Source organism: Chiloscyllium punctatum, chromosome 39 (assembly GCF_047496795.1).
Source record: "Chiloscyllium punctatum isolate Juve2018m chromosome 39, sChiPun1.3, whole genome shotgun sequence".
Classification (NCBI taxonomy): domain Eukaryota; kingdom Metazoa; phylum Chordata; class Chondrichthyes; order Orectolobiformes; family Hemiscylliidae; genus Chiloscyllium; species Chiloscyllium punctatum.
The window spans coordinates 54,764,886-54,778,374 of record NC_092777.1 but is presented as its reverse complement, the minus strand read 5'-3'; the positions used below and the strand labels follow the sequence as shown (position 1 = coordinate 54,778,374).

General features: G+C 39.7%; 1 protein-coding gene across 4 annotated transcripts in view; it reads right to left on the bottom strand.

The window, feature by feature from the left end:
* Positions 1 to 13,489, bottom strand: part of LOC140464072 (E3 ubiquitin-protein ligase rnf213-alpha-like) — a 200,578-nt gene that overhangs the window by 176,911 nt on the left and 10,178 nt on the right. For 3 of the 4 annotated variants that reach the window (XM_072558748.1, XM_072558746.1, XM_072558749.1), the window contains exons 3-5: positions 11,563 to 11,801; positions 7,101 to 7,751; positions 3,060 to 3,683 (exon numbers count right to left, since the gene is read on the bottom strand). In XM_072558748.1, the coding sequence (XP_072414849.1) occupies positions 3,060 to 3,683; positions 7,101 to 7,751; positions 11,563 to 11,801 (1,514 nt within the window). The remainder of the gene's footprint in view (positions 1 to 3,059; positions 3,684 to 7,100; positions 7,752 to 11,562; positions 11,802 to 13,489) is intronic. The other variant, XM_072558747.1, reaches the window with a different exon arrangement.

The following is a 13,489-nucleotide window of genomic DNA, read 5'->3' as shown; positions in this document are numbered from 1 at the left end:
GGATGTACCTACAATGCAAGGGCTGAGGCAGTTCAAAAACATATCTGACCATCACCTTCTCAAGGGAAATTAGGGATGGGCAATTGTCCACATCCAATAAACAAATGAAAGTAAATGCCGAATTATCTTCTTTTCCAAAATGTTTTCTAGTATGCCCAGCTATATTTATTAGTATCAATCCTATCTCTAAGAGTCATAGAGATATGTGGCACACAAACAGACCCTCAGATATCCTAAATAAATCTAGTCCCATTTCCCAACAGTTAGCCCATATCCCTCTAAATGTTTCCAATTCATACACCCAACCAGATGCCCTTTAAAATGTTGTAATTAGAGTCATAGAGATGTACAACACGGAAACAGAGCCTTCGGTCCAACTCGTCCATGCCGATCAGATATCCCAACCCAATCTAGTCCCACCTGCCAGCACCCGGCCCATATCCCTCCAAACCCTTCCTATTCATATACCCATCCAAATACCTCTTAAATGTTGCAATTGTACCAGCCTCCACCACTTCCTCTGGCAGCTCATTCCATATACGTACCACCCTCTGCGTGACAAAGTTGTCCTTTAGGTCTCTTTTATATCTTTCCCCTCTCATCCTAAACCTATGCCCTCTAGTTCTGGACTCCCCGACCCCAGGGAAAAGACTTTGTCTATTTATCCTATCCATGCCCCTCATCATTTAGTAAACTTCTATAAGATCACCCCTCAGCCTCCGACATTCCAGGGAAAACAGCCCCAACCTGTTCAGCCTCTCCCTGTAGCTCAGATCCTCCAACCCTGGCAACATCCTTGTAAATCTTTTCTGAACCCTTTCAAGTTTCACAACATCCTTCCGATAGGAAGGAGACCAGAATTACATGCAATATTCCAACAGTGGCCGAACCAATGTCCTGTACAGCCGCAACATGACCTCCCAACTCCTGTACTCAATACTCTGACCAAAAAAGGAAAGCATACCAAATGCCACCTTCACTATCCTATCTACCTGCGACTCCACTTTCAAGGAGCCATGAACCTGAACTCCAAGGTCTCTTTGATCAGCAACACTCCCTAGGTCCTTACTATTAAGCGTATAAGTCCTGATAAGTTTTGCTTTCCCAAAATGCAGCACCTCACATTTATCTGAATTAAATTCCATCTGCCACTTCTCAGCCCATTGGCCCATCTGGTCTAGATCCTGTTGTAATCTGAGGTAACCCTCTTCGCTGTCCACTACACCTCCAATTTTGGTGTCATCTGCAAACTTACTAACTGTACCTCTTATGCTCCCACCCAAATCATTTATGTAAATGACAAAAAGTACAGGACCCAGCACCGATCCCTGTGGCACTCCACTGGTCACAGGCCTCCAGTCTGAATAAAAAACCCTCCACCACCGCCCTCTGTCTTCTACCTTTGAGCCAGTTCTGTATCCAAATGGCTAGTTCTCCCTGTATTCCATGAGATCTAACCTTGCTAATGTCTCCCCCATGGGGAACCTTGTCGAACGCCTTAATAACGTCCATATAGATCACATCCACTGCTGTGCCCTCATCAATCTTCTTTGTTACTTCTTCAAAGAACTCAATCAAGTTTGTGAGACATGATTTCCCACACACAAAGCAATGTTGACTATCCCGAATCAGTCCTTGCCTTTCCAAATACATGTACATCCTGTCCCTCAGGATTTCCTCCAACAACTTGCCCACCACTAAGGTCAGGCTCACCAGTCTATAGCTCCCTGGCTTGTCTTTACCGCCCTTCTTAAATAGTGGCACCACGCTTGCCAACCTCCAGTCTTCTGGCACCTCACCTGTGACTATCGATGATACACATATCTCAGCAAGAGGTCCAGCAATCACTTCTCCAACCTCCATCACTTCTTCTGACAGCTCATTCCATACATGCACCACCCTCTGTGAAAACGTTGCCTCTTAGGTCCCTTTTAAATCTTCCCCCTCTTACCTTAAATCTATGCTCTCCAGTTTTGGATTCTCCCACCCCAGGGAAAAACCCTTTTCTATTTACCTAATCCATGCGTCTCATGATTTCATGATTCTCTGTAAGATCACCCCTCGGCCTCTGATACTCCATGGAAAATAGCCCCAATCTATTCAGCTTCTTCCTACAGCTCAAACCCTCCAATCCTGACAATGTCCTTGTAAATCTTTTCTGAACTCTTTCAAATTTCACAACATCCTCCCTGTACCAGGGAGACCAGAACTGCGTGCAGTATTCCAATAATGGCCTAAGTGATGTACTGTACAGCCACAACATGACCTCCCAACTCCTGTACTCAATACTCTGACTGATAAAAGCAAGCAAACAAAACACCTTCTTCACTATCCTATCTACCTGGGAATCCACTTTCAAGGAACTGTGAACCTGCACTCCAAGATCTTTGTTCAGCAACGCTCCCCAGGACCTTACTATTAAGTGTATAAATCCTTCCCTATATGCCTTTCCAAAATGCAGCACCTCACATTTATCTAAATTAAACTCCATCTACCAGTCCTCAGCTTATCTGATCAAGATCCCGTTGTACTTTGAGGTAACCTTCTTCGCTGTCGCCTACACCTCCATTTTTGGTGCTATCTGCAAAGTTACTAACCACACCTCCTGTGTTTACATCTAAATCATTTATATAAATGACAAAAAAGCAGTGGACCCAGCACTAATCCTTGTGGCACACCGCTGGGCACAGGCTTCCAGTCTGAAAAGCAATCCTTCCCCATCACCCTCTGTCTTCTATCTTCAAGCCAGTTCTGTATCCAAATAGCTTGTTTTCCCTGTATTCCATGTGATCTAACTTTGCTAACCAATCAACCATGAGAAACCTGTTGAACACCTTACCAAAGTCCATACAGATCACGTCCACCGCTCTCCCCTCATCAATCCTTTGTTACTTCTTCAAACAACTCCATCAAGTTAGCGAGACACTATTTCCCACACACAAAGCCATGTCGACTATTCCTAATCTTGCCTTTCCAAATACATGTAAAACATTCATTTTGTTTTAGAAACTAAATAGTCATAAGCTGCTTATTTCTACATATTATAGTAAAATTATAACCTTTGTGTATGGGATGTCCTCTTCCTTTGTCATGCTGTATTGCTCCTTAGTTTCTTCTTTAACAGAATTATTCAAGTTGCTGTCTGCTGAATCAAGTAGCTCACTATCAGTATGAGCAACTGCTGCTCCAGATTTACCCAATTCATCTCCTCTTCCAAGTTCAATATCTTTTCCACTGCTCAGTTTCTCAGTTGTGGAAAGTCCATTATCTATTAAATAGGCTGATTTGTTGCTGTTCTTTGAGCAAAGGTCACTGTCAGCCACAGATTGGATGCCACCATCCATCTTCTTTGAAGTTATAATGACACCTTTGGATGCTGCAAGGCCTGTATTTACCTGATCGCTGATTGGATCACGACGGAGCAGAGATTTTACCATACTTGTTGAACTGGGAGAATGTCTATCACCTACTGCAATCTGCAGATCAGTAATATCACTATCAGAGTTTAGGTCACTAGTCAAATCATCACTGGTAGAGTAGCTCCTGGCCTCAATGCCAACTTTGTTGCATTCTTCTACGTCATGTTCATCGCCTGAATACAAATTTTCAGATTTTCGAGCAGAAGAAATCTCTTTACTTTGAACAGCTGCACTCAAATTATTTGACTGCCTTTTTTTATTTTTCTGTGTAAATATTAGAAGATATCAGAATCAGACCATGTGAAAGATAGACAGGAACACCAATATCAAAGCAAATACATATGCTTTACATTTTAAAGCTCTATCTCTCAATGATCATACAGTTGCAAAGATTTAATTTCCTCTCAAGTTAAATATTTTTAGTTTAGAACATTTCAGAGCAATAAAACATATTGCTAAATGATACTTATAAAATGTGGATAGCTCCTGTTTATTGCAGAAATGTTGCCATCACAAAAAGGGCCTTATAAAATCCAACAATATTGTAAGTAATCTTCAATCCATCACTTCACTGTATCTTTGAAAACACAAACACTGAAAATAGGAGGATAATTGGGTATTTGGACTATCAAGTCAGTTCTGCCCTTCAACCAGATCACGGCTGACCTGACTCCACACTATTTTTCTGCACTAACCCCTTGTATCATTTGATATCATAAATACTTAGAAATCTACCAATCTGTGTATTGAATATAGTCAATGACTAAGCCTCCCCAGCACTCTAGGGGAGAGACTCGCTCCCACTCTGCCCCACACACCTCCCCCCCCCCCCCCCCCCGCCCAAAACAGAGTGAAGAAATCCTTGTTCAGCTCTGTCCTAAATGTCCTACTACTAACTTGTTCTATATCTTTTCTATTTATTTTATGTCTTCCAAATGGGAAAATATCATATTTGCATTTGTGCTATCAAACGCTATAGAAATTTTGTATACTTCAATGAGATCAGCCCTCATTATTCAGAACTGTACAGAAAATAATCTCTGTTTCTTTAATGTTTCCTGTTTCATTACTGAATCCCCACTATGAACATCCTCAAGATTACCACTGACCAGAAACTCAACTAGACTCGGCTCATGAATACACTGGTTACATGAGCAGGTAAGAGGCTGGCTTAGTTAAGAACAGATGCATCTGCAATAGTAGATTGGTGGGGAATACATTAAGTAGGTCTTTCCATCATACATGTTCACTGTACCCAAAAATCAATCTGATTTCTGTTAATTTGCACTAAGTGATTCTCTCAAACCAAACATTTAGGGTTAAAATGATTCATTCGCGGTATTAAAAACTAAGAAAATTTTAAAATTGCACAAACTCCAGAATAGTTTTTCCCATTTCTATATATATATTCCCAACATTGAGAGGTGACATACAATTCAACATTGAGAAATATTTCAGTGTAGGTTGATTCTGCTCTTGCTGCAGCCAAATATGTAGCACGGATTCCTAGAAAGCAATTAGGAGCCAAGGAACTCAACTACTGTTCCCACCATAACTGTAGGCATGAAAACAAGTGTTAGTCCTAATTGTCTGACCTATTTTGCTAATCAACCTGTTCAGAAATGTTATTACACACCTCTGTAACAGGTGGGACTTGAACCCGGACTTCTTGGGGCAGGGGTAGGGATTCTACCACTGCACCACAAGAAGACCCTTCTAATTGCTTTCTGAACTTAGATAAGCTAACTTCGCTCCGCTGGGTATAATATAGATAAACCAATTTAACAAGTGGGGAAACATTAGTAAGACCACTTGATTGCCTAAATATCCAGTCCTGTTTTATATAAAATGTATTATCATAGTTCTTTCCTGTCACCTTTATTAATTGTGATAATTAGACACACCACCTCATTTTTCTGTAAACACTCAATCTGGTCAACTGAACCCAATGATACAAATCCTAAACTGTGGGACATGGGCTGCAGGAATTCCACATACATGAGTTCAATCAAGAATGGGCAATAAATTAGCTTTGTCAGCAACATCCACATCCCAAAACAGCTTAAAAATGTTCTATAATCCTATAGAGAAATTATGCAACAAAGGACGTGGGCAGCATGGTGGCACAGTGGTTGTGGGTGGCACAGTGGTTAGCACTGCTGCCTCACAGCGCCAGAGACCCAGGTTCAATTCCCGCCTCAGGCGACTGACTGTGTGGAGTTTTCACAATCTCCCCATGTTTGCGTGGGTTTCCTCCCACAGTCCAAAAATGCACAGGTTAGGTGAATTGGCCTTCTAAATTGCCCGTGGTGTTAGGTGCAATGGGTCTGGGTATGTGCGCTTCAGCGGGTCGGTGTGGACTTGTTAGGCCGAAGGGCCTGTTTCCACGCTGTAAGTAATCTAATCTAATAATGACAACGAATCCACACCAGAAAAAATGGTTGTTTTCTTTGCAGTTGCTCACTACTGTTAGTCTTCACAGGAAACTGATTTTCTAAAAATAAAAATGCAGCTTTCAAACTCAGATACCAAAATCCCAGGATGCTGATTTCTAAATTAAATACGTTTATCTCCCATCTCTGAACAAAGTATCTCATTTCTCAATTAAACCAAAAGGATTTGGTTATTACTTCCTGTTATCATTTTCTTTGAATTCACTTTAGTTTAACCCAAAACAAAAAGCATGGTTAGCATATGTTGCAATGAATTTCTCTCTAATCCAGATGTTCCAAGTTAGAGTACCATTCCAGGACTAAATGGCTATAAGAGGTGTGCTTATGGCAAGGTCTAGCAGATTGACTGCCAATCTATAAATCTTTCTGAAATGCCTAAGGCAGATGGTCAGAGTAGGAGAGTTTAATCACGAGCCGGAAATATGTGACAGTTGCAATGCAACAGCTCTCCATGTTAAAAAAAAACTCCCTGCACAAGGTATTTCCACAAAGTCTATGACAAGCCTCCTCCTTGTTTCAAGGCTAATGAGAGTTCTGAATCTATTCATTGCTTTATTATTTTAATTTTTGTTAACAAGTTACATGTGATGTATTAACTAACTCTGAAATTTTAGCTAATACTTTCCACAGATGCTGAGTGACCTGCTGTCAATTTCTTTGCTGTTTCAAATTTCTAGCTTTGTTAAAAAAAAATTTTTAAACATATTTTCAACACATAATCCATGGAGCTATTTGGATCCATCTAAAATTCAAAATCGTTCAAATGAACCAGCTAGCATCAGTGCCAGCTTTCTTTTGAAGTCTTTGATCTGATAGCTGGACTCAGTTTCTCACTCCATTGATGCTGCAGACCTATTGAGTGTTACCAGCATTTTGTGTTATTTAACATAACTAATTCCAGTAGAAAGGTCCTCAGCTCAAATATGCTTATGGAGCCAACCGATTTCTTCAGATGCACGTCAGCGTCCAAGTACCATGCCTTAAAAGGAGTTAGTGGGGATAAAGTATTAAAGACAATTTTTTTTAATGATTTGGATACAAAGAATTTCCTTTCTCAACTAGCCAATGGGGAGCATTACATCATGCAAAATATCTGGCTTTTCAACAGTTTTGGATGCCAAGATCATTTAGGTTATTACTATTGATTTAAAATGACAATTATTTTTTAATTTCAAAAGAGTCTTAAAATAGTTTATTTTCATAAATAAAAATAAGAATAAATTATAACCTGAGTAAGCAGAATGTCCTTTTCTTTCTTCATGCCATACTGATTATTATTTCCTTCAACAGAATTACTTAAGTCACTGTCAGCTGTATGAAGTTGCTTACTGACAGCACTAGTCAATGTTGATTCAGCTTTGTCTGGAGTACTTCCTCTTTCAGGTTGAGTGCCATCTTTCCTGCTGCTCAATTTCTCAGTGATTAATGATCCTTCATTCATTACATTGGCTGATTTGTCACTCTTGTTTGGGTGAAGCAGATCACTCTCAGTAATAGAGTGGACTGCACCATTCTTGTTCTTACCAGATACAATGTCACTTTGGAATGTAATAATGTCTGGATTTACCAGATTTCCAACTGGATCACAACTAGCCGGAACTTCCTCAATACCTGTTGAGTTAGGAGGATGTTCATCAGCTGGAGCAACCTGCAGATTAATAATATCACAAGAAGAGTTTTGGTCATTGATCAAATCATTGCTACAAACATAACCACTAGTTTCATTACCAACAGTGGATTGTTCAGTTTGATCACCAACTTTATTGTGTAGTTCAGTTTCAATGTCCTTCTGTTCACTTTTGCTCAAGTGCCTGAGCTGAGGAGTAGAGGACTCCATCTCAGCTGCATTCAACTTTTTTGGTTTCTTTTTCCTTTTTTTCTGCATTAACAAAACATATCAGAATTAGACCACATGAATAATAGCAATAAATATCATTATTCAACTTTTGCCAAACAACTGTTAAAATATAATGCTCCATAGATATACAGGCCATTTCTAAACCATTTCTTAACCAAAATTAATCACTCCTGTTTTCCAGAAAAGTTGTAGCTCAGGTTGAGGTTCTGGATGTAATTTGCTCGCTGAGCTAAACGGTTCATTTTCAGACGTTTCGTCACCATATTAGGTAACATCATCAGTGAGACTCTAGTGAAGCGCTGGTGTTAGTGACCCTCTTTTTGTTTAAGTGTTTAGGTTTCCTTGGGTTGGTGGCATCATTTCCGTTGGTGATGTCAGTTCCTGTTCTTTTTCTCAGAGGGTGGTAAATGGAGTCCATGTCAATATGTTTGTTGATAGAATTCTGGTTGGAATGCCAAGCTTCTAGGAATTCTCACGCATGACTCTGTTTGGCTTGTCCTAGGATAGATGTGTTGTCCTTATCGAAGTAGTGTCCTTCCTCATCTGTATGCAAGGATACTACTGAGAGTGGGTCATGTCTTTTTGTGGCTTGTTGATGTTCATGTATCCTGATGGATAGTTTTCTGCCTGTTTGTCCAATGTAGTGTTTGTTACAATTCTTGCAAGGTATCTTGTAAATGACATTAGTTTTGCTTGTTGTCTGTATAGGATCTTTCAAGTTCATTAGCTGCTGTTTTAGTGCGTTGGTGGGTTTGTGGGCTACCATGATGCCAAGAGGTCTGAGTCGTCTGGCAGTCATTTTAGAGACATTGTTGATGTATGGGAGAGTGGCTCGGGTTCCTGGGCGTATTTTGTACACTGGTTCGGGTACGTTGCTGAGTAATCTGCAGAATGTGTTCGTTGGGCATCAGTTCTTTTTGAATATGCTGTATAGGTGATTTTTCTCTGCTCTTTGTAGTTCCTCTGTGCTGCAATGTGTGGTGGCTCATTGAAATAATGTTCTAATGCAGCTTTGTTTGTGGGTGTTGGGATGATTGCTTCTGAAGTTCAGTATTTGGTCCATATGTGTTGTTTTCCTGTAAATGCTAGTTTGAAGTTCCCCATTGGCTGTTCGTTCTATTGTGACATTTAGGAATGGCAGTTTGTTGTTGTTTTCCTCAGTGACTCAGTGGTTAGAACTGCTGCCTCACAGCACCAGTGTCCCGGATTCGATTCCAGCCTCGGGTGACTGTCAGTGTGGAGTTTGCACATTCTCCCCACGTCTGCGTGGGTTTCCTTCAATTGCTCCAGATTCCTCCCACAATCCAAAGATGTGCAGGTTAGGTTAATTAACCATGCTAAATTGTCCATCATATTCAGGGACATGTAGGTTAGGTGCATTATTCAGGGGTAAATGTAGAGTAATGGGACATGGGTTTGGGTGGGATACTCTTTGGAGGGTTGGTGTGGACTTGTTGGCCTTTTTCCACTCTGTAGGGATTCTGTGATTGTCTTTAGTGAATTTTATGCCAGTAAGGATATTATTGACAGTCTTGAAGGTTTCCTCTAATTTGTTTCGTTTAGTGATGACAAAGATGTCATCCATGCAGTGGACCCAAAGTTTGAGTTGGATGTTTGGCAGAGCCGTTTGTTCGAGAACTGTAACAAAGTTACTCTTAGAAGCATGGCATTCCAACTGGAACTCTATCGACAAACACGTTGACTCGGACTCCATTTACCAACCTCTGAGAAAAAAGAACAGGAGATGACATCACCACTGGAAATGACAGGAAATGATGCCACCAACCCAAGGAAAGCAGGTCACAAATACCAGTGCTTCACCGGAGGCTCATTGATGTTGTTATCTAGTATGGTAACGAAACGCCTGAAAATGAACCTTCCAGCTCAGCGAGCAAACCTTCATCCAGATTAATCACTCTTGTTTAGTGATGAAATGTTACCATCATCAAAGTGGCTGAGCACTTTATTGCATCTTTGTTCACTTGAACAGAAACAAATTAGTTAACTCCTCAAACTTTGATATTTATTTTAACTGTACCTGCGATTTACTGCACCTGACCTGACCATTTATTCCTATGTTATCCCATTTATCCCGGTGTATCCTAAACTGGATACACCGGGATCACATGGCTATTGTGTGGCATGAACTTTCCAGATGTTAGTGAAAGCTGGGTGAATTTGTTGTTGCATTCTAAATGCAAAATCCATTACCAGAAATGTTACTTGTTTCTTTCTCCTCAGATGCTCTCTGACCTCCTAAACATTTTGAGCATTTCTAATCTTTATTCCAATACCTCTTGCTTTGCTTCAAGATAAACTCATAACTAATTAAATTTGAAAACAAGTATGTTTGAACTTCTGTATATTCCACATGAATAACGCTGCTAGCCTTTTACGAGAGATTTTAATCAATGTCTTAGCACAAGTCATTATTATTCTTTTGTTATTCAAATTTATATTTTATTTTAGAACCTTTGCATTTCAATTGGAAAACTCAACTGGGGTAGTAATTGAAGTGAACAGCATGATGAAAGCAAATTATCAGTCATTTCCATAAAAGTACCTAGTCATTCTTATACTAAATATGGTCTTGCTCCACAGTCAAATCGGGTACATGTAAAATTGCATTAAAATTTGATCAGGAGCAAATGACAAGGCTGCAGAGGCAGAATAGACTGGGGTGAGACCGTATACAGAGAAAATATGAAGTGGTGTCCCAAGTTGGGGACAAAAAGAACGTACATACCATTTTATAAAAAAAATGAGTGGACCCAAACCAAATTGATTCCATCTCATCAAATGTATAACATCAAATGGTTATCACAGATGTATCAGAAAGTGAAAAAAAAAATACTGAGTGTGATATCATGCTAAGATATGAATTTAATATGTTCATCCTTGTTTGAGGTGTTGTTTAACTATGAACCAATTTAGGTTATAAAGCAAGTGGGTTAGGCAACTTGGTGCAAGTCAAGTTTAAGACAGCAGAGCTTTGGATGAGTTCACATTTATGAAGGGAGAGGATAACAGGCTAGCCAGGAGGGCATTAGAAAGGTCAACTTTGAGAAAACAAAAACCTGGATGAAAGCAGATGAGCTGCATTTGATCAAAGAATGTTCTTTAATTTCAAGTACAACCTAAAAGATAAGCCTCTATGATAAAGAAAACTTTTCTTTCGCAATTGCTTTAGACCTGAGTTACCTACTTATGCAAATGGAACATCTTCTTACCTAGTCTACCAAAACCATTAGAATTAATATTAAATTTCTTACACTGCTCTGAAGAGAACAATCTAACTTTTCTAGACTCCTCACTTTAACATAGACACAACAGGCTAAATGGTCTTCTTCTGTGCTGTGACTATTCCATGATCTGAAGTCTCACACGCTATATTGAGGACTCTGATTTTGCCTGGCATATATAAAAGGGAAACACTTCTCAGAAGTCTTGTGAACAGGACAGTTTAGTACAGATGCACTGTAGAAATTCACTAAAGATCTTTAGACAAAACCCATGAACACTATCATCTAGGAGGACAGGGACAGCAGATACATGGGAACACCACTACCTGCAAGTTCATCCCCAAGTCACTCATCACCCTGTGTTGGAAATATATCACCAGTGTCATTAGATCAGAACCCTGAAATTCCTTCCTAACTGCATTGTAGGTCATCACCATTTACAGTGCTCAAAAACGCACCATATTCTCAAGGGCAATAATAAATAGATAATAAATGCTGGCCCAGCCAAAGCATTCCTACAAGTGACTACAACATTAACTGCAACACTGTTTCAGAAATTGCAAATATTGTTGTGTACTTAACTGACTTACGTTTTTATTTGAGCTCCCTTTTCGTGAACACTCAGACGTTTTGCTTTCTTTTTCTGAAATGGCCATCAAGTCAGAGTTTTGGCCACACTGCAACTTACAAGGAGGAGCCTCTGGTTCTAGCGAGGACATTTCACTTTCCGTGGCCGTGTTGGAAGTGGAACACAGTTCCAGGTCTACATCCATAGGCATTGATAAATCTGTAGCTTCAGCTTCAGTCTTCCCACTAATTAGGGGCATTGCTTTAGGTGAATAATGAAAAATAATTAACAAGATAAGCCCAAATCGTAAAGAAAAGAAGACCTCTCATTCAGAGTTAAATATCAATAATGCTCCAATAAAAAAATTTAATATAGGAGCTCAATGACAAGAATTTGCTTCCACTGACACAAGATATGTCATTGATCTTTTAGAAATTCAAGATTTTAGCTAACCTGTATGCCTAGAATCAAAATGATGCTCTCCAACAAGAGATCACCTGGGCCCATAAAATCAGGCAGAACGACTGTGTGTCAGTTTGCCAGACAGAGTGAACATGCAAACATGGTTGTTTGAAGTCATAACAAAAAACGTTGATTAACTTTCAATTACATTAGACTTGAAAACCATATTCACAATCAAAAATAATTTGCTACCACGATAGGATAATTCTTAACATACCTTTGCTACAGTAATAAACCTATTTGTTTATACCTATTTGAAACTTTTCTTGAATTTCCCAATAATTTGTTATTCAGCAGCAGGATTGGACAGAGTCAGCATCAATTTATAAAAGGGAAATCACACCTAACAAATCGACTGAAATTCTTCAAGGACGTAACTCAGAGCAGATGAAAAGGAACCAGTGAATGCGGTTTACTTGCACTTGCAGAACACATTCAACAGAGTCCTAGTTAAGAGATTAGTGTGCAAAATAAAAGCTCATGGAATACGGGTAATGTATTGAGATGGATAGAAAACTGGCTGGCATGCAGGAATCTTGGTAGAAAGAAACAGATCATTTTCTTGAATGGCAGAAAGTGACCAGTGGAATACAGCAGAAACTAGTAGTAGGACCCCAGCTGTTCACAATATATATACAGGTTTAGATGAGGAAACTAAATGTAATATGTCTAAATTTTCAGATGACACAAAACTGGAAGGAGGGTGAGCAGAGATGCTTCAAAGTAATTTGGATAAGCTGAGTGTGTGAGGAAATGCATGGCAGATGTCATTTAACATCGAAAAATGTGAGGCTATCCACTTTGGAAGCAAAAAGCAAGGTGGAGGATTATGCGAATGGCTACAAATTGAGAAAGGGGTGTGAGCAGAGAGACCTGGGTGTCCTTGTACACTAGTTGCTAAAGGTAAGTGTATAGGTACAGCAAACATAAAAGGAGGCAAATAGCATTTTGGCCTTCACAGCAAGAGGATTTGAGTACAGGTACAAGATTGTCATGCTGCAATTATGGTGCCTTGATAAGACCACATCTGGAATATCATGTGCAGTTTTGGTCTCCTTATCTGATGGAAGATGTTCTTGCTATTGAGGGAGTGTAGCAAAGATTTACCAGAGAGATTCCTGGAGTGGTAGGGCTGACATGAGGAAAGATTGCATCAGTTGTTTTGCACTCATCCATGGGACATGGATGTCACTCACTGGCAAGCATTTGTTGTCTGTCCCAAACTGCCCTTGAACGGAGTGGTTGATTAGGCCATTTCAGTGGGCAGCTGAAAGTCAATCATATTGCTGTGGGTCTCACTTGTAGGCCAATGCAGGTGAAGATAGCACATTTCCATCCCTTAAGGATATTAATTAACAGGATGGGTTTTTCTGACAATCAGCAAGTTTTATGGTCATCAGTAGACACTTAATTTCAATTTTTTATTTAATGAATTCAAATTCCACCACCCGCTGTGGTGGGATTCAAACCCAGGTCACCAGAATATT